The sequence below is a fragment of the Papaver somniferum genome, chromosome 4, assembly GCF_003573695.1.
Source record: "Papaver somniferum cultivar HN1 chromosome 4, ASM357369v1, whole genome shotgun sequence".
In the NCBI taxonomy this organism is placed as follows: Eukaryota; Viridiplantae; Streptophyta; class Magnoliopsida; order Ranunculales; family Papaveraceae; genus Papaver; species Papaver somniferum.
This window is the reverse complement of record NC_039361.1, coordinates 15,972,789-15,994,638: the sequence shown is the minus strand read 5'-3', so window position 1 is coordinate 15,994,638 and position 21,850 is coordinate 15,972,789. Positions and strand designations below refer to the sequence as shown.

At 39.0% G+C, this 21,850-nt stretch overlaps 2 protein-coding genes and 1 non-coding gene across 3 annotated transcripts; 1 reads left to right on the top strand and 2 right to left on the bottom strand.

Annotated features, from left to right (window-relative positions):
* Positions 1-7,249: 7,249 nt before the first annotated feature.
* Positions 7,250-10,405, bottom strand: LOC113274823. The gene is made up of 2 exons (XM_026524223.1): positions 10,286-10,405; positions 7,250-9,578 (listed from the first exon to the last, which is right to left on the bottom strand). The coding sequence occupies exons 1-2, from the start codon at positions 10,389-10,391 to the stop codon at positions 9,217-9,219; spliced, it is 468 nt and encodes a 155-aa protein (XP_026380008.1). The 5' UTR covers positions 10,392-10,405; the 3' UTR covers positions 7,250-9,216.
* Positions 10,406-10,435: 30 nt separating this feature from the next.
* Positions 10,436-10,509, bottom strand: TRNAN-GUU. Its single transcript has one exon. It is a non-coding gene; the product is annotated as a tRNA-Asn (tRNA).
* A 6,000-nt stretch (positions 10,510-16,509) lies between these two features.
* Positions 16,510-17,426, top strand: LOC113273558 (probable disease resistance protein At5g66910). The gene is made up of 2 exons (XM_026523238.1): positions 16,510-16,971; positions 17,186-17,426. The coding sequence occupies exons 1-2, from the start codon at positions 16,573-16,575 to the stop codon at positions 17,231-17,233; spliced, it is 447 nt and encodes a 148-aa protein (XP_026379023.1). The 5' UTR covers positions 16,510-16,572; the 3' UTR covers positions 17,234-17,426.
* The last annotated feature ends 4,424 nt before the right edge of the window (positions 17,427-21,850 follow it).

Sequence of the window (21,850 nt, the reverse complement as noted above, 5' to 3'; positions counted from 1 at the left end):
TCAGGTCACAAGTCAGATCTGACTCAAACCAAAGAAAAATAATCTGAAATCTCCGAGTCAGCAAAAAAATCAAACACTGAGTAAGATATATACTCACAGTTAGACAATCTCACCATCTTCTAGAGAGTCTTCTTTCCTTCGAAACTCCTAACTAAACTGTCCAAAAAAAATTGTTTGGGGAGGACAAATGCATCTTTTACCGGACAAAATGCACAGTGATTGATGCGTATTTCCTTAAGCCTGAACTTAGTCGGCTAGACAAACAGAAAGATACACACTAGAAGCATTTTGATTTTTTTGATGGATTTAGCCTTGAGCACAACAAAAACCAAACAAAGTACTACTAGCAGGAGAGGCTTTCTTATTTTATAACCAAAAACAGCATAGACAGGATACCCAGCGGTCCCAGGCTCCCAGCCATTAACATTGCCTGCTGCCAATTCGACTTGTTTTTTGCTCGTCCAGCACCAACAATGCGATAAAACTTCGGTCAACCCCTGCAATATATTTGTTGATTGGAACCTTATATGAAGAACAACAAAACCAGTTTTCCTTGAAATTGATTTGCTACGAGAAATCCAAAAATCAACTAACAGAAACTCAGTTTGCCTGCAAGATAGAGCAAGCTAAGGCGGAACCATCAAGGTTTTTGACGTGCACAACTCAACTTCTTTGTTTGGCATTTAGGTCGCTTCTCCATGCCCAAGTCCCAACTACATACACGGGTAACACGGCTGATGATTCTGAAACTCTGTTCTCTTCATGTGCCATAGTGCCGTTCGTGCCTTAATACAATAATGTAGAACCACGTACAAAACCTGTTAGTCTTTTCTTTTAATGCGTTTAGAATCTTGAGAGGTGCATGTAAAAAATGCCGAGAGCACACAAAGTGTATGTACTGGTTTTGAGAAACCAAGTACAGGCTGCAAAGGTCTAGTTGAAAAGCAAATTCATGCATGCGATTGTTATCCTTCTTTGTTATACATGATTTGTTAACAATTATCATCAAAAATATAACAGCGGAATAGTGTACGAAATGTTGCTGAAAATCTACATAGTAGCACTCTTTCATTTGCTCATGCTCATTGCTCCTGAGAGTCACGTAACGGCCAATGTATATTCGGATGAAAACTCTTGTCTAGCCAGTCAGTTTATTAATGAAAGTGATAGTTTCTTTTGTACACAAGAAGTGACCGGGTGGCGCACGCAGCCATGCACCATGCACCAGTCAGTCCCGCCTTTTTTTGGTAATTCTAGGAATAAATTCTAAGAAAAAATATCTGTCTCTTCGGATTCTCATAGGTTACACTTTGAAATGTAGCTGCATCTTAATAGAGGATTAAAGGGAAAAAAACATGTGCATTATAATACTTTGTAGTAAGCATAAAGATTAGAAGCACGCGATGGTAAAATGATGCGCCAGCCAGATAGGTGTACTAATCGAGCCCAAACCCAAGATCCTAGACGTTAAATCAAGCATAAAATACACCAATTTTAGAAAGGTTTCCGATGCCGGAGGGCCTAATATCCTCAAAAGCATAAAATACCCAAGATCCTAGACGTGAAATCAAGCATAAAATACACCAATTTTAGAAAGGTTTCCGATGCCGGAGGGCCTAAAGAAAAGATCCTTCTAATTCACAACAATTCCTTCCAAATGTAGTAGGTCCAATACTCCAACTAGCTAGGATACCGTTGTGGTCCATTCACTAGATCAAACAACCATCACAACCGTTGATTTTTGGTGGCTTTTATTGTCTCAGAATCTACACCCACGTTTAAGCGGGACCTACTTATCACATGGTAGTCGTTAAATCCATGTGTGGTATGGTTAACGTGACCCACGTTACATGCACCTTGGGGTCTTGAAATTAAGTTAGTTTAAGTTCATACTTTTTAGATGAATATTGGGACGACCAGTTTGGAATCCAGGTCATTGATATCATCTGGTCAATGCCATTACCGTTATATTATAATGACATTGGTAAATTTATTTGAATTAGAAGCACATTTTATCACAAAAATTCAATTTCAAATGTAGTCTTTTTAAGACGACTCCGAACAATCCCAAAAATTGAAATTTTTAACTAGTCAGAGTCCAAAAATAGAATTATACTTTCAGGAAAATAATTTCTTTCCCTCTGACCAAACAAGCTGCGAAGTTAAATACCCCGATATAAGTTTCCTTTTATAGACTACTAAAAAGAATTGGTGCCGAGGAAAAAAGCATACAATTTATAGACTACTAACAGCCCAGCTTCACAATTGTTGCTAATATACCAGCCGGTTACTCCGGTTGCAGCAAGGAATTGCTGAGCCAAAACCAGGGCGTAGGTCCATCTCACCACACCTCTCTCAAAGTGGTCCCCCATTAAATAGTGGGTCAACCAAAAATAGTTCTTAGGACAACGCGTTTGTAGAGCCCCACACAGAAAGCAGACCCCACAAGCGGTGGTGGTGATGAATCCGATCCTCCCAGAGTGGTCCCAATCTGACCTCGTTGGCTACGCTTCTACTAAGATGATCGTGACCTGGGAAGCACGGACACTGACACGGGACACGGACACGACACGACACGGACACAGGGATCGGCAAAACTTCAAAATCATCAGGACACGGACACGTCTATATATACATTAATAAAATGGTTTTTATATACTAAGATCATAGTGTTATAGTATATCAAATACATTAATCACGCAAATACATGAAAAAACTCTATTTTATACCGTTAGGTTAGCTCACATATTGAAAAATTAACTATTATACTGAGTTCCTTGACACACTAGGTCACCAAACTACTAAAATGGAGTATAGATTTCTTCACGTGTGTCGTGTCGGTGTCCCACGTGCGTCGTGCGTCGGTCGCGCGTCTGATGCGGACACGGCGCCAATACCGGTGTGTCCGTGCTTCATAGATCGTGACCCACTTTTACAACCGAGGTGTGGTCCCTGTTTTGAACGCGTGATTGGTCCCACATCTATACTTTGCTTGTATCTAGGCAATCATGACCCAACACGTGTCAGATCTTTCAATGTATTTTAAGGATGGACTGGTGGAGAGGTGCGGTGGAATAAGTATGGCCCGGCTTTCTAAAATATTTTTTGCCCTCTCGAGTCTCGATTCACGGCCGGGTATCAACCAAGTTGCAAGTTTTGCTACCGTTATAGGATGATTATCGCATTGGGATCATGTACACATCTTTTTCAAGATATCCGGACTGGTGGCATTATGTGCCGATACAAGTGTGTGACCTTCTTTTCCCATTTGTGTGTTTCTAGTTCAAAGATCAAACTCCTTTGGGCTAAGTTTTATGGGTGTCAAACCAGCAGTTAGATTAGCAGGCAACATCATGTAGGACTACCTTCTCAGTCCTATGGTAGTCTAGTACAAAGTTCATACAAAGGCGTCAGCAATTAAAGAATTGAAAGCTTTTGTGCCTAGTTAATAATTTGGGGTCGGGTACAAATTTTATGGCATCGGAGCCAAGATTTGACTAACCCTACTCATAAAAAAATTTTGCAAAACTAAACTGAGATCTCCTGTTTTATCTTATATTTTATGTTTCGTACACCAAATATTTCCTATTTAGTATACTAAAGTCCACCAAGTTTTCTAGTTCCCTTGATATTATTTTCTGGCCACGCCACTCGAATTGGATCGGAAAAAATGTCGCCTACTAATCAATTGAGTAAAATGCTAATCCGGTCAATTATGTGATTGAAAGATACGTTAGGAATGAAACAGTTCAAGTCAAATATTATTAACCTCAAGAGGAAGGATGATGTCGTCAATGTAGCTCTTTACTTCTTCACATTCTTCAACTCTTCGAGTAATACTTGTAAGTCCCATATCTTAGTAAATTTCTAGCTAACCTATACGAAGTTGACTCTAGTAAATAATCAAGCGACTCTTTAAATGAGTTTTGATTCACTAAAATATGACAACCAAACGTGACATACCAACGCTTGGTGGGTTCAACCGGCTATGCTCTAACAAAGTGAAAAAATTTCTCTAATCGATTTGATAAATATATATGCAAAACAAGGTCGTAAACTACCCCTCAATAAATTACTAGACTTCTTTAGTGCGTATAATTGTTTTATATTAATTAAGAGGTTTAAAGTTTAAAACTAACCATTGTCGCTGAAGTAGATGAACATGAAGCGAATCTCATCAACTCGTACGAATTGATTGCACAAACTTGTAAGAGCTCCAAGCCGATCATCCACGTTTTGCAGGAGATCAGCATAAGCAGCATCAATGTCATAAAACAACTGAATAGTCTGAATTATTTGATCTCCAGTGGCTCCCCTATTGTTCAGTGGTTCCAAATGGAACAAAGAATGAATTACCATCTGTAACAAAGTGGTTCAGTTAGATTGAAGTGGTCTATTTGTTTTTGCTCAATCAGGAATGAATTATCATACTGCAAATAATGTAATTCATAGGTTCAAAATCTAGCAAGGAGGGAGATGGCTCAATTCTTACGGTATTAAAATGAACATGATGATGAAGGTTGTTGGGATATGGAGGTGTTAAGTGTGAGGGAACTGCAAGTCCCACAACTGGTTGAACTGAAATACTGTTTTGGTTAGTTGTTATAGTAGTCCATTAACAAACTTTAGATAAATTGGTAAAAGAAAAATAAACATGTAATGAAGTTAACTACAACTCTTTATTTATTTTTGAAACGGATTCCTAAATGGTGATTTATTAATAAAATGAAGAAAAAATTTTCGAGTGGCTAATTAAATCCCGATTTCCAAGATAAAAGAGAAAAAACATTAAAAAATAAATAAATACATTTTTGGAAGTTATAAATTGTACTTTCAAAAAGATATAAATTTCTGAAGTATAGAAAACCTACATATCAAGATAAAGTATTTTCCGGAAGGAGAAATAATATTAAATCAAGATTACAAATTCGCATTCAAACTTATGCACACATTTGACAATTATGATTATATGGATATTGAAATGTGTTGTACAACTAATGGAACAACCATAAAAACCTACTTTAATGCTTGTACATATTGACAACCGCAAATGAACCTCTACAATCGTGATGCGAGCAAATTGGGTGGTCGCTTCATTGTAACCAATAAGGAAGTAAGTTTATATGTTTTCTTGGGTAATGCGAGCTGGTCAAACATATGGAATGGTGAAAGCCTGATGGACATTGAAGAAAGCTGTCGTGCGAAGTGGCTCCACATGAACGGAAAAATTGGAAGTTGTTACGAGATCTGAAACAGCGTTCCGTTCTAGCAAATAGAACCGTCCTAAAAGTCTAGTAATAATCACAGTAATGAGCACCAAAGTTTATCTCCCATTAATCATCTTGGAGTATTTTATTTCGGAGACTGGAATCTTTACTTTGCTGGTATAACTTGTTGGAAAGTCTTGCAGTTTCATCTTATTGCATCTTTTGGTTAGTCCTAAATATGAAATCTCATACTTGTTTCAGCAACCATCAGTTGTCTAATTTTGCTGTATCTGGAACTCTGGCTCTCTGGGACAGAAATGCATTCTCTTCATTTTTACCTCCCATCAAGTCTTCCAAAGTGGATGGCATAAAAATAGGATGTGTAAACAAATTTGAAGGACATCAGAGAAACAATTTTCAGAACCCAACACCAATTGCTTAACAAAACTTAAGAAATTTTTAGTTCCATTTCTTTTGGCAAAAGTACATATTTATATCTTTCCTATACAAGAAATACCACACGGGATTTCAAGCTTCATATCTTTATATCAGGGCATGCTAGTAAGAAAGAGGTGTCAGTCTGCTGCCCACTGATGGAGTAAGATAAAGTTGTGGAGATGGACTGGTTGTTGGTGTGCTGAAAAAGTTTGACCTGTAACCTAGGGAGATTCGGCCCCGATTACCAGGGAACCGCACAACTGAACAGGGTGATGAATTTGGGAAATGGTATGATGATGATCCCTGAGATGAGGGTAAGTTTTTGCCTGAAGAAGAATCATTGGTGGGCATGGGCAAGTTGTCTGAATCATTGGTTACATATAGTGGCCGTACTGGAATGACAATAACCAAATCCAGGGCAGTTAAAACGCGTACCCATCCGGCGAAAAACAATGCGTTCATCAGTGATGGGATTGAAAAGGTAGATGACATTACCGAAATGGGACTCAGGAACTGTGTAACATACCAGACCATTGCAGGAACCAACCAGGCTCAAGGCCCAAGCATTAGAACCACATATAGTGCCTATCTTGGTATGATTTTGTGGTTGTTCCATACAATTAAAATTTACCATCTCAGAAAATTCTTCTACATAATGGAATTCGACATAATTGGATTTTTCAGGTCTCTTTGTGAAGAGCATACATGTCTTGGGTAATCGATTTACCATATCTGAACTCACCTTATCCATCTATGATGATCTCAATCAATTCTTCTTGATAATCTCTTCTGATTCTTTGAGAAAATCTCCTAATTAATTCCCCAAACGAGGACAACTCTGACTGTTTGTTTATCAGATCCGTCGGTATACTACTACTCTTCTAGGTTGGATAGTCTAGAAACATACAATTCTAGTTCTATTTATACAGAACACAACCAAGAACTAGTCTCTGATTAGGAAACTAAACTCTTTCCTAAACTCTATACTACCTGGATTAGGAAACCGACCCCAATATGGAAACCGCCTTAGAATAGGGAACCCACTGTTTTCCTAAGCGGATACTACCTGAATGTGTGTGACTACTGCGACACTTTTTCTTTTTATGACTCAAAGCAGCCTAATGCCTCTAATAAAACATAAATAGAGCTGGTTTAGACCATACGATAAGAAAGACTGGAAACATAGTTGCAACATTTGATCAATGTTCTTACACTAATAACAATAACTTGGCTCCAAAATAATGTGTCACAGCCTTGGCAAGCATTTGTTACTAAAGCTCTTCACAGGACAGAGATTTAATCAGCTTCGCAAATCTCATAACCGTAACCAAAAAGCCAGAAGAGACAAAAGACATGCTCTAGAAAACGTACCAACAGGTCCTAATAGCAAAATTGCCCGACTTCCGTTCCAGGTGACAGATTACGAGTGTAGTTAAAGAACTCAGCCTGTTTCAGATGAACGTAAGCAGCACTCGTCAATGTGGCCGTGCTTGCTCACTACAAAGCCATCAGGGTAAATATTACAGACCGCTGGTGGTTACCTATTTATTAAACCACAGAGGAACACAAGTGTAAAGAATATTCATGTTCAACAGGATGCCATACCTACAGGATATTAGATAGGTTGTACACTCTTTGACCTAACAACTTAAATTCCATAACCATCGGTTGCTAACTACATGATGCCATATTAATTGAAGTGCAGTTTAGCTGCGTTTCTCAGCATATGCTCAACAAGTTCTCAGACAAAAACAGTTTTTCATATGAGAAAAGTATTAGAATATCTTTACTTTGTAGACAAAAACAACATCTGCTGGCAATCGAAAAAACTTAACTTACTAGCCAGATGCACACATGGATGTTCAAAAAGATAAAACTGCTCAAGAAATCTCAGAGAGATCCTCAAATCAACTTAAAAATATCACCTCCATTCAGTTCCCAATAGCCAATCCCCATCAAGGCATCAACTAACTCACCTAACCTGATAATCACAGATTCAACTAACTTGCTTGATAATCACAGATTCATAGTTGACGCCTAAAACATTAACATTTTCAATAATACAAACCTAGAAACAGTAACCTAAATTAAGAAAAATCCATTCCCTTTTTCATGAAAATAAGCCAGTAGTTTGATAGAAAATAAAATTTAGTAACCCAACTTTTCCTTGAATAATCTTACCTAGGTTTTCATATTCTTTCTCCCAGTGGAATAAGTTGAAGCAGAGAAAGAATCAAAGAACAACTTCTTTTACGCACAGCGCATACTCAATATTGGCTTGACAGTAGGCGTAACTGTGCTTGACGAATTTTGGCTATCATTTACTATCTTCAAAAACATTTTCTTTCATTCACCTCTGGCTTCAGCCAGGGGAAGGCTGTACATACATCCACCCCTGCAGCACAGTCGGTCCTTGATCACTTTAGCTTCAGCGAGAGTGCCAAAGGAGAAAGTAGCTTCATCAACCGATTTTTATCCACAGTTAAGGGAAGATGACCCGCAAATAGATTTCTCTCATCAACTTCTTTATGAATTTTACTCTCAACACTTGGTGGAGTTGACTTGATGCTGGACTGAGAATAAGACCAGTAAGATGGTGAACTATCAGACGAATTCTTCCCACCACTGTTACTCAGACCTGGTGCCATGAAAGGGCAAGTGAAAGAGACATGGCTTCTACTACATCTGCTGCATGAGCTATCAAAAGACGAACTCCGACAAGGGCAAACATAACTCTTGCGCCCCTCCTCACCACAAACTCTGCATATTTTGGAAAGTTCCTGTAACAGTGCATGTTTGTTATCATTCAGTCCTTCATCAATGTGAATGAGTAGCTTCTCGACTTCTGAATCAGCTTCAGCGACTGATTTCTGGTTATCTGCCTGGACCAAGACATGAAAATCTTCATTGCCAGAAGGAATGCCATTTTCTCTCTATCATTTCCTGAAGCTGTTTCTTTAATCGTGATCTTGGCTCCAGTTTCTATCTCCATTTTCTTTTGTGTATTTCCAGACCATAAAAGTTATGCCCTGGATACGGGCTTCGGTTCAGGAGTGGGACTTCTGAAGGTGAGGTTCTTCTGAACCAACCTTGATATTATAACTTGTCTTTCTTGAATAAGTTTTTCACGTAATATGACATCCTTTGAGTTCATTCCCAACCCTAAGTTATCATCCAGTGGTGGGAGAAAAGGAGACCATTCTTCCGCCAATCATCATGGAGATCTTCTTCCCGCAGCTTACTGTCAATAACTGAAAGTCTTTCACTCAGCTCCTGCCTTTGAGGATCAGCAATGGAAATAGGTACTCTAACGAAGTCTGGCAATTTGAATGGACCGAGTTTTTAAGTAGGGAACCATTGTCAGTTCACTTAGTTTTCCTCCTTTTGCCACCCCTATCACCTTCATTTCCTTCCCCTTCTTCTTCAGACTGTGGATCCCATCTACTAAGGCGTCGCTTTCCAGAACTTCCACCATGTTCCTGCTTCTCAGAAGTACTTTCCTTACTACAGAAATATCCTGGAGTTCTACTCCCATAAGTCAGAGGGGTAGCAGCAGGCCCAAATTTTGGTTTCAAACATTGCTCGGACTTGCACTTTTTAAGCAAAGGGTGAACTTCCACAAACATTGCTCAGACTTGCACTTTTTAAGCAAAGGGTGAACTTCCACAAATCCCAATTTACCTAATGCTGCATCCAACGTTCTCTTCTTTTCATCCAAATTAACCCGTATCGATTCTCTAACTATCTCCTTAGTTGGGTTCTCTTTCCTTTCTTTACTGTATCTGCAATCACTATCTGAGGTTGGCTGAACCGCGGATTCTTTCGATGCCTTCCCAGTAATTTCTTCAACCAGCTTCTCAGCATGAGTTTTATGTTTAGCAGCATCACTAGAGGAATGTATTCTCCTACTACGCGGCATTCTTGTTCTGTCATCTGGTACATCAGATATTGAAAAAACATTAGCAAACAGGTGAAAGAAAACAAATGTACTATCAAAAAAATCATTTTACATAAGTTGCATAGCAATTTCGACTATCTCAAACTATTCATTTCTTCAAGGAAATCAACACCAAGGCAGATTTCATCCCATCTTTAAAATGGTTATGAACACGACAAACATCTATGTCAACAAAACATACAGAACCCATAAAGTAATGAAGTAAGAAGCAAAGAAACTCATATCCTAGAACAAGTGTAGGTATCTTATCATCAAGAAAAACACAATCCCTACAACATTCATCTCAGAACTGCAAAATCCTGAACTTGGAAGATCAAAAAAATGCCCTAAAAGACAAGGAAAACCAAAAAGCAATCTTTCTCAGAGAAATAACAAAATGTAGAACAACAAATGATTCAAATTCTATATTAAAAGATTCCTAATTCTCAAAATTTGTACTTCTAAAATCTAATCAGTCACAGTTATAGGATTCAAATTCAATTAGGGTATCATCATCCTTGTTAATTCTTCCATTCGAACTACGTAATTGCATAAATCATAAGAAACCCAGAAAAATTCTACCAAATTAGAGAGAAATCAGTAGACAAGAATCTAAAACTCAAAACGCCAGAAAATGTATCAAAAAATTAAGAAAAAAATACAACGAAAGAATGACCGGGACTCTGTAAATCGAGATTGATACCTGAAGCGAACAAGGAGATGTGAGACTCCTTCTTCACATAGTCTCTAGACTCTCTACTCCATCTTGTGAAGGGAAGAAGCAGTAAAGCTGTTAACCAAAAGGTCATATATAGGTTCCCAGATAACGCTTGAAAAGAAAAAAAAATTTCAACGCTAGAAACAGGGATTGAACCTGTGACCTTGTGGTTAACAGCCACACGCTCTAACCAGCTGAGCTATTCCAGCTTTGCTGTAAGTCATGGACGGTGATGTTGTCTAAAACAATTAAATCAAACAACACGGGGTAAACTTTTTCTACTGTCAGCGTAAGCCTGCAACTACTTTTACGTCTCAATAAAATGTAAATATGTTACGAGTTGGGTGTGCCAAATGGCAATGTCATTCATATGCCATCAGATACAAATAATCTGGTTGATCATATCTATACTACATGTTGATATTCATGCCGAGTCTGAGAGTGAGAGCCATTGTCTGATTATTTTTGACCACGTCCCTTCATGCCAGGCTACCCACCGTACTGGCTACCTTTTTGGGCCGTACCACCCTGCCCCTATCCCACTCAGGCCTGGCAGCCATTTGAACATCAACGCAGGCCACCCAACACCAACTTCCGCAACCACCAACGTGGTCGTTCCCCTGGAAGTGGTCGTGGACAAGCATACATTGCTCCTACAACTGAATCATTGCAACCAGCGGACATTGCTAAGGCGTATAGCTCCATGTATCTCCAACAACCTGATGATGCCTTCTATATGGACATCGGTGCCACTTCGCATCTTACCGCTGATTCAGGTACTTTACATAACGTTTTCAATTCTAGCAATGTACGATCCATCTTAGTTGGCAATGGCAATAGCATTCCAGTTACGGCTAGTGGTACCAAGCTTATAACCCTTCCTTCTCGCACCCTTCAACTCAAAAATACTCTCGTTGTTCCCGATATCATTAAAAACTTAATTTACGTTCGTAAGTTCACTACTGATAATCGTGTTTCTGTTGAGTTTGATCCTTCTGGCTTTTCTGTGAAGGATCTGAGTTCGAGGAAGATTATCCTTCGATGTGATAGTTCCGGGGAGCTCTATCCTATCACCAACTCTGCCGTGCCACCTACAAAATCGTCCCAGTCTTCTCCCATTTCCCTTGTTGTCCTTTCGCCAGACATTTGGCATAGCCGCCTTGGCCACCCTGGCAAGGCCATTTTAGATGTCTTACGCAAAAATAATTATATTCATTGTAATAAGAATAATTCTTCTCACTTTGTCATTCTTGTCAAGTTAGTAAACATGTTCGATTCCCATTTTATGAATCTAATTTCATTACTTTTGCACCTTTTGATATCATACATAGCGATTTATGGACCTGTCCATTACATATCGATACCGATTTTCGATATTATCTTATATTTCTTAATGATTTTACCAACTATCTATGGGTCTACCCTTTGAAATTCAAGTCCCAAGTTTATAGCAAATTTTTGGAATTTCGTTCTTTCGTTCAAACTCAATTTGAACGTAAAATAAAATGTTTTCAATGTGACATGGGTCGTGAATTTGACAACTCTTCCTTCCATACCTTTGCTCGTGACAATGGTCTTGTTTTTCGTTCCCTTACCCTCAAACTTCATCCCAAAATGGCAAGGCCGAACGCATGATACGCCGTGTCAATAATATTACCCGAACTCTTATGTCTCACGCTTCCGTTCCCCCCAAATATTGGGTCTAATCTCTTCATATGGCAGTTTATCTACATAATCTTCTACCCACCAAAGTCCTTAATTTGGTTGCCTTTGCTATCCTAATCTCTCATCCAGAACTCCTCACAAACTTGCCCCTCGTTCCACTAGATGTGTCTTTCTTGGTTTTCCTCCCAACCACCGTGGGTACCGCTGCCTTGATCTTACCACAAACAAAATAATTATCTCTCGTCATGTAACTTTTGATGAAAATGTCTTTCCCTCCACAAATCTCCATCCAAATACTTCTTCTAATGACGAGTCTCCCCCTTCCCATCTCATTCATCCTTCCTATAATCTATCTTACCCATCTACTGAAACTTCCACACTCCAACCAACTACCACCTTCCCTAGACCGTACATTCCCTCTCACCGTCGGTCCAGCTCCCTTTGTGACACAACAACTCAGAACCCTCAACAAACTCCAGCCACCACATCAGTCCAATCACCTACTCCACGTTTTTTCACCTTCCCTTCTCTGCGACTGTCAAACATCTCCACTAATTCATGTCTGTCCACTTCTACTCCTCCTCCACGTCAGTCCCCACTTCTGTCCACTTCTGCGACATCTCCAGCGTCTGTTCAACTTCCCTCTATGTCCCCACTCCGGTCTACATCTGCGTCCGTTCCTCACTACACTGTCTCAACAGCTGCAGACAACATTCCAACACCTACTGTCCCTCTGACACCACAACCTGCTCCTTTCACCGTTACTGCAATCCACCCAATACTGTCCCTCCACCCAATACCGTTTCCACACCTCCACCTCCTACTACTTCCCGTCTTGTGACTAGAGCTTACCATGGCATTTAAAAACCAATCCACCGACTCAATCTTCATGTCCAAACTTTACGCCATATCTCCCTAATTCATCGCTCTCCCTTGTATGCTCTTAGGGATATAAATTGGAATGCCGCCATGAAAGATGAGTACAATGCTATGTTGAAAACTAATACGTGTGAACTTGTACCAAGACCATGTGATGCTCATGTCATTCATTCCATGTGGCTATTTCGCCACAAATTTAATGCCGATGGTTCTTTGCAGCGACACAAGGCCCGTCTTGTTGTTAATGGTAAATCTCAGCAGGTTGGGGTTGATTGTTTTGAAACGTTTAGTCCGGTTGTCAAACATACTACTATTCGTATTGTTCTTACTATTGCTACTTCGCGTTCTTGTCCAATTCATCAGCTAGATGTCAAGAATGCTTTTCTCCATGGTGATCTGACCGAGACAGTTTATATGCATCAACCTCCGGGATTTGTTGACCCTGATCACCCTGATTACGTATGTCGACTACACAGATCCCTATATGGTCTCAAGCAGGCTCCTCGGGCGTGGTTTCAGAGGTTTGCTAAGTTTATTACTAGTTGTGGTTTTCATGGTAGTGTGTGTGATCCATCTCTCTTTGTTTATCAATCCGGTTTAGATACGACATATTTACTGCTATATGTTGATGATATTGTTTTGACTGCCTCTAACAATACTCTCCTACACCGCTTCATTGATTTGATGAAACAGGAATTTGCCATGTCTGACCTTGGACCGCTACATCATTTTTTGGGTATTACTGTCACTCGATCATCTTCAGGGTTATATTTGTCTCAGTCTTTATGTGCTCAAGACATCATTGCTCGTGCCTCCATGACACAATGTAACCCAGTGGCTACTCCGGTCGACACCAACTCCAAGCTCAGTGCTACTTCAGGTCCTGCGATTAAGGATCCTATTCTATACCGAAGCCTAGATGGAGCTTTACAGTATCTCACATTCACCAGGCCAGACATATCATACGCAGTTCAAAAAGTATGCTTATTCATGCATGACCCTCGAGAGCCCCACATGCAGGCCCTTAAGTGGATCATTCGTTATCTTCAGGGCACAATTCATCACGGTTTGTTTATCTCGGTCTACACTACTTCTGCATTAACGACATACTCTGATGCTGATTGGGCGGGATGTCCTGATTCTCGTCGATCGACTTCGGGTTACTGTGTCTTTCTTGGTGACAACCTCGTCTCCTGGTCATCCAAACGTCAGGCAACAGTTTCTCGATCCAGTGCTGAAGCTGAATATCGGGGGGTACCAAATGCTGTTGCTGAAACTACATGGCTTCACAACCTCCTTCTAGAGATTCATCTCCCTCTACGACGTGCTACTATCGTATATTATGATAATGTGAGTGCGATTTATATGTCTGGAGATCCTGTTCAACATCAGCGCACCAAGCATGTGGAAATTGATATACACTTTGTACGTGAACGCGTTCGTATTGGTGACATTCATGTTCTTCACGTCCCCTCTGAAAAACAGTATGCTGACATCTTCACCAAGGGGCTACCTCGTCAGCTATTTGTTCGTTTTCGATCTAGTCTTAGCATTTTCTCCTCTCCCGCTCAGACTAAGGGGGTGTAATAAAATATTATCTTCTTACTGTATTTAAAATAAGGAGAATAATCTCTGACTTAACTATTTATAATTCCCATATATATTATTATTGGATATATAATCAAATCCTGGAGAACAATTCTCTCCAAGGACATTATCATCGAATCCAAGATAACATACTGGATAACAAACTAAAAATATTGTGATTCCGTGCAATTTCGCTAAATTAATCCCCAATCAGAAAGAAATGTATGTCATCCTCTATTCCTGTTTAACTTGTCCTAGCTAAATTGTGCAAAACGGATGCACCTAGCAACTCTCGACCAATGAAGATACATGAAATACCATGGATAAGTATCTATGAAGAAGTGGCCACAACTGATTGACCTTCATCAAGTGGGGTAATTTCGTTAGTGCGAGCCTTCTTACTCACGGAGAGTGGCAAATGACAGGTGGTAACCCTTGTTTGCTGAAACAGAAGCAACGAACCAGATTACATTGGTGAATAAACACAAGTTGAGAGATCGATCTAATTGGAACAGAAAAGGAGCTAGAAACGAATTATTACTGATGCACGCCACAGTGCATGCATAAAGCAAATGCCAAACTAACAAAAGCAAACAGAAAAACAAGTAAAGTAGATGAAGATGGGACAAAAGTTCAGAAAGGCATCGTCAATCAAGCAAGGATTAGAAGCAACAAGAACAGAATTTTGGTAGACGTGAGATCTAGGGTTTAGTCGCGCCTCTCACGTTTCGGTAAATCCCACCTCACAATAGCTAATTCAAAATTTTCTCCTTCTGCTTAAACTTCACCGAGCTTTTTTTTTAATTTCTTTTTGTTGAACTTGGCGATGCGTCAAACTTCGTCGGGAGAAACAGAGACAGGTGTAGAATTGTACAAATATTAACGAGCTCGTCGTCTCAATCTGAAAAGCTTCCAGTCTTGCCCATAGTTGGCATGGGAGGGATTGGGAAGACAACTCTGGCACAGTTTGTCTGTAAAGACGAGTTAGTTGTGAAATGCTTTGAACTAATAATTTGGGTCTATGTATCTGAAAACTTTGATGTCGATAGGATTGTTATAGAAATTCTTGATCAAGTAACAAGAAATAACAAGAAGTACGATATTTCATCAAGCAGGGAAGTGATGGGACGTGAATTACGTGAGATTTTAAGTGGCAAGAAGTTCTTACTGGTATTAAATGGGAGACGCTTAAAACTGTGTTATCTGTTGGTGCAAATGGAAGCAAAATCTTAGTCACTACTCGTAACGACACAGTTATATCAACGGTTCGTAGGACGATTGATTGCTACTCTTTAGCTCAGCTAACCAAGGAAGAGTGTTGGTCTATCATCATGAAGAAATCATTTGCTGCAGGTGGTGCAAAAGAGACTCCGCCGATGGTTGAAATTGGAAAACAGATAGCGAAAAAATGTGGTGGTTTACCACTTGTTGCAAAAACTCTTGGAAGTCTTAAGAATACAACAGGTGATTGGGAGTCGATCAAGGCAAATGAAGTTTTCAAGATGACCGATGATGAAAGTAAAATTAAATTGATACTATAACTGAGCTTGATAGGAACACGCAGCAATAGGAAAAGCATCGCTTGATAGGAAATTAAAGCATCGCCTTGGATTGTATGCATTTGGGAGTCCTTCCAAGAAATATCGGTGATCTGAAATATCTAAAGCATCTTGATTTATCTGGTACATGTATAAAAAATCTACCAGTCTCTATCTGTAATCTCGTTAATTTGACCTGGCTGACACTCAAACACTGTCTTTCACTTGAAAAACTGCCGACTGCCTTCGGAACCTTAAATAAACTAAGATGCTCGGATTTCTCTTCCACAAAAACCAATGAACTACCAGAGTCCTGCTGTAGCGGCTTCCATAGCTTGGAAACTGCGGAACAACTTGACCTCTCTCACCGTGGTTAAGGTTTGTGCCATTGCTGTACTGAAGTATTTTCCAATAGAGATGTTTCAACCTAGTCTCAAATTGCTGCAGATTGCCCCGTGCCGTGAGCTTCAAGGTTGTGTTTCGGACGAAGAAAAGCATGGCTTAGACTTTAGTAAAATGACTTCCCTGTCCAAAGTGGTGATCGGATATTCCGAAAAATGGAAGCCCTTATTGGATCTTCAACGTCTTCCCAACCTCAAGCACATGGATCTTTATTGTCAAAGTGGTACAAATGATTCAGAAAACGAAGCAGATCTAGAGGGTATCCAACACCTCATCTCTCTTTGTGATTTACATATTTTTGGATGGTCCAAGCCTTCTCTGACTCACCAACTTCAGAACCTCACAAATTTAAGAGGCTTATGGATAGTACAGTTTGATGGTTTGGAAGATTTGCCTGAGTGGCTGGGAAACTTTTCATCTCTTGAAGTGTTGTGCATTTCTAAGTGCAAGAACCTTAGGCGACTGCCTTTCAAGGAAGCCTTCCCCAAACTCACTTCACTTAATAGACTCTATGTTTTTCGTTGCCCTCTACTGGACAAAGGATATGCAGACAAAGAAGGGGAAGAGTTCCAAAAGATATCTCATATCAATACCATGCAAGTAAATCCTACCTATTTACTTGTATATTTTATCACTTACTGCTTAGTATTGATAGGTTGCATTTTGGCTTTTCTTTTTACCTTATGATTGCTTTCTTCCAGTTCCACCCATGTTGTTTGTACTGTACATATATTTTGACAAGTTTTGTATTGATAGAACGAAAGAAGTCTAATCATCTTCGTCTTCTTCATTCATGGATTTGTTATTGTTTCAGTGTTGGCTTGGGTGGAAGACAAGACTGGAGATGGTGGCACCTACATGAGCCATGGTGTCTATGCAATTATTGTACCTCTACCGTGCGTGACTTGGAGTTCAATGAAATCTAAGATACCTTAACGCTTAACCTCAGAGACTATCGTTTGGAATCCGGTGTTCGGGAAATACCAGAGTCCGTCAAACAGATTGCTATCGTTTGGAATTGCTGGATCTCGAGTATTCTATGAATTGCCATGCCACTTAAAGACCTCATAAATCTCTCAGCTCTTTATAGGCTGAGAAAATTGTTGGGGTTCTCTCTATTGTTTATGTTGAAATATATTCCCCATATACAAAATATCAAGGTAACCGTACGTGAAGAGAAGATACCGAGGTGTCCGTGTAACCTCGGTATCTTCTCTTCACGGACACCTCGGTATCTTCTCTTCACGTACGGTTACCTTGATATCTTGTATATGGGGAATATATTTCAACACCCCCCTTAAGTTAAACACGGAAATGTTTTGAAGTGTTTAACTTGAACCATCTCAATAAAATGTCTTGTAGCTTGCACTTTGATTGTTGACCATGGTATTTGATCTTCGATGACAGACCACGATAGTTGAATAAAGGAAAGCCGCGATAGCAGAAGCAGCAAAATGATAACTGCAGAGTATATCACTACGGGAAAAATCATCATTGACGACACAAGATAAGAGTTGCAGTACCCCTACGACAACTCCATTTCATGCATTGTGGAACGGGGGTATTGTAGAAAGTCCAAGTTTTTCTACAATGGATGACAAGTGTTGTAAAGAGTGATGTGATTCATGGTTCAACAATAGTTTGCCAATGTTGTGATTCTCTTTCAATTTTTTTGATAACCTAACACAACTCTTGCTTGTATTGTAGAACAATTGTGGACAACATAAGTTGCATATCGTAGAAACATATGCAACAACAATTACCAGTATTATGAATAATATTTGCACAGCACCTGTATGAATTGTAGAACTATCTTGGACAACAAAGAACTTATGTTGTAAAGTAACTGTTTCACTATATCTAGTTTATGTAGTTGAAAACCTTTTCACGATGTCTATTAGTATTGTGAATACTCTTCTCACTGCACTTCCTTGAGTTGTATAACTATTCTGAACAACACCTGCTGATGTTGCAAGATTTCATTTTACAATGATTATGGTATGAAGTAGAAATTGCTAACACAACACTTACTAGTATTGTGAATATTACAGTCAGTACACTTGTTAGCATTGTAGAACATTTGTTTTTACAATTATTGTCATGGGTAGAAGAAATTGTTAACACAACACTTATTAGTATTGTGAATATTACAGTTAGTACACTTGTTAACATTGTAGAAGTACCTTGATACAACTATACTATGTGTAGTAGGACTATCTTTTACAATACTTGTGAATAAGATCAAACCCATATTTCAGAATATATATTTCACTTTTGTCACTACTATTTGTGAAATGTAAAGAAACAACTAGATTAAACTGAAATGTAAATAAACAATTGGATTAAACTGAAAGATTCATTCAAATTAAACCAAACCCAGAGTTAAAGCATTCACATACCAATGTGATATACACAAAACATACAAAAAAGTGGCAGTGATATGTTTGTTACCAAAAGTTAAGTCTCCAAAAAGATCACAGAAGATTAAGAAGTCTATTGGTAGATTATTCTATCTTTGGGCCATGTGATAAAATTTGAAACAGCATCATGAACAGTTATGACTTCTGAAGTAGCTTGGTAGACAAGAGCATCATCAACATAAGAAACCTTCACACATACAGTGTAGGCTCCAAGACCGATTGGTTTTCCATGTATCTGCTTACTTGGATCTGTTTCAGCAATTTCAGCCTCTGCAACCACCTCGTCCTCCTTGTACCAGCTTAACAACTTGCAAACTTGGAATCTCTTTGGCACTTGAACCTCATCTTGTTTCCTGACATGACTTGGAGTGGTATCAGTTGAGACTCTTTCATTACAGATAACATTTCTGCTAGTGCTAGCCTCATGATTGTTGCTGGGACTTAACATGTGAGAGGGTAAGACTCCATTGCAGACACATTTTGATTTCGTTCCCTATATTAAGACCAAACAGCAGTATGAGGGGCATTATCGAGTTTGAGTTTATCAAGAAAAGGAGACCTAATAAAATACAAGTTAAATTCTCACCTCTAGCTGCACCACTCGATCACTCAATGCTTTATAGGATTCTTGACACTCTTTAATCATCATCTTATAGTGGGACTGCGCAACAACCTTTTTACGTGTCGCTCCAAAACCAATTCCTTTAAGTCTCCCTTTAGTTTTCTTGTCCTCACCAAAGGCCTTTGCAAGAATATCATCTGTCACGGATGATCCACAATCAGCATGATACTTTTCTCGAGCTTTTTCAAGTTTTTCCTGTGTAAGCGTGTAAAACATCAGATATTTTTGACTTTTTCAAGCACACACAAATAAAACAAAGTAACATGAGAATATTTCTTACCAAAGCTTCTACAACACCAGGATGTGGTTTCTTTCCTTTGCGCTGTTTATGACCAACTTTCCAGATTATAGCTCTATCAATATCTTTGGTTGTGTTTTGCTCTTTTTGCTGCCAAATAAATGTATCAATACATGAGTCATCAAGAATAGCATAACAACATGGTATTATCTCAGAATATTTCTAAGATAAAACTTTGTAGAGAACTTCAAACAATTATATTTTTAACGATGCAATAGCTTTCACATGGTGAATATCAAGACTGTAGAACATACCAATTTCACCTCCAATCGGGCGTAACCTTCGACTTATGGTATGTGGGGTGGTGTGTTTTGAACGATTTTCTTGCATTTTTATTCTTCTGACCTGAATAGAAAAGTAAAAAAATCATTTGACAGACTTTAAAGTTTTTAATACAAATATATAGGCATTCTATATAATAGAAATTACTTACTCTGAATTCAATAGAGTCTACATGTTTCACAAACTCTTCCCACTCCCTAACTGTCATGGTCCTGGGCATTAACTTCTCCAGCCGTTTCTTTTGTTCTTCCCCTTGTAGCCGATCCAAAGCGTCGAGTACCAAACCAGCTTTCCTTGACCTTGCTTCTCTAAGATAAGTTCCCATCTTGCTGAAATAATAGTCTTTGTAATACTCAGGCACAATGAATCGGTTCTACAAATAAATTTAAATAATTGAATTAGAATACGCTATGAATTAAATAATTGTTGACTATGACTTAAATAATTATTGACGAATGAAAAGAGTTAAAGAGTTATCAATTGCGAACCGAGACTATCTTCCATATGTTTTCTTTGGCTTCATAAGGGACAAGTCTCCAATCCTTGTACGTTAATGGAAGTTTCCGAACAAGCACCCCTAGCACACTGGCAAGTTGCACAGATGGATCACCAATCGGTTGTTCATTAGAGTTGAAGGAAATTGTTCTTTTCGGATCAGCAGAATCTAACTTCAGTGCATACATCTGGGTTGGACCACGTGGAACATATTTTCTTTTCTTCTTTCTTTTCCTTCTTCACCTTCCTCATTATCATCATTACCATCATATCTTTCTTCTTCCAATTCAGGCTCATCACCATTACCATTATCATTCTCTTCTTCCACATCAGGCTCCACATGATCAGAGTTATCCTCTTCCACAGCTTCCTCCTCCTCTTCCTCTTCTTCTTCATCTTGAAAATCTGCGAGAGTGTCGTGTGGATCCCTAAGTTGAACATTCACATGGGCCTGTGCTGCTTGTCAAGTTTTCGCTTTACATTCTTTCGCCCCACTCCAGATTTTTCAGTATCTCCTTCAGAGCTTTTTGATTGGGACTTTGTAGTTGTGGTCTGTGAATGTTGAGCACTTTCAGATTGAATTATTCTTCCTAGTAGCCTGTCTCTTTGTAGTTGGTGATGACATTTCAGCACTTTCAGGTTGTAGACGACGCTTTGGAGTTGTTGCACATTTAGTTAGAGAAGAAACAGCAGCACTTGGTTCTAACTTCTTGTTCCTTTGTGATGATCGCCTACTTCCAGGTGAAAGAGATGGAGTCGGGGACTTGGTTTGAGTTGGGGGTTGCAGCTTTGAAGTGAGTGAACCACTTTCAGTTGGGGACTGTTGAGTGTTCTGCTTGTTTTTCATCTGTAAAAAGTGTAGCTTAGTTAAAATGAGAAGGTAAGTAGTTTTTTGTGAAATTGAGATGAAAAGTCTTTACCTTTATCGCAAACTTCTTGTTCCTTGGTGATGATCGCCTACTTTCAGGTGGAAGGGATGGTTCTGCAGATGGAGAACCTTTATCAGTTTTGGACTGTTTGTTTTTCATCTGCAAAAAGTGTAGCTTAGTTAAAATGAGAAGGTAAGTAGTTTTTTGTGAAATTGAGATGAAAAGTCTTTACCTTTATCGCAAACTTCTTGTTCCTTGGTGATGATCGCCTACTTTCAGGTGGAAGGGATGGTTCTGCAGATGGAGAACCTTTATCAGTTTTGGACTGTTTGTTTTTCATCTGCAACAATAATGCATATAGGTTAGTTAAAATGATATGGTGAATAAATTTATTTACACTGAAATTGAGATGAGAAGCCTTTACCTTTATGGACAACTCCCTGACCAGATTTTTCTTTATTGTTTCCTTGTTAGTCTTCATTATTGCAGTTAT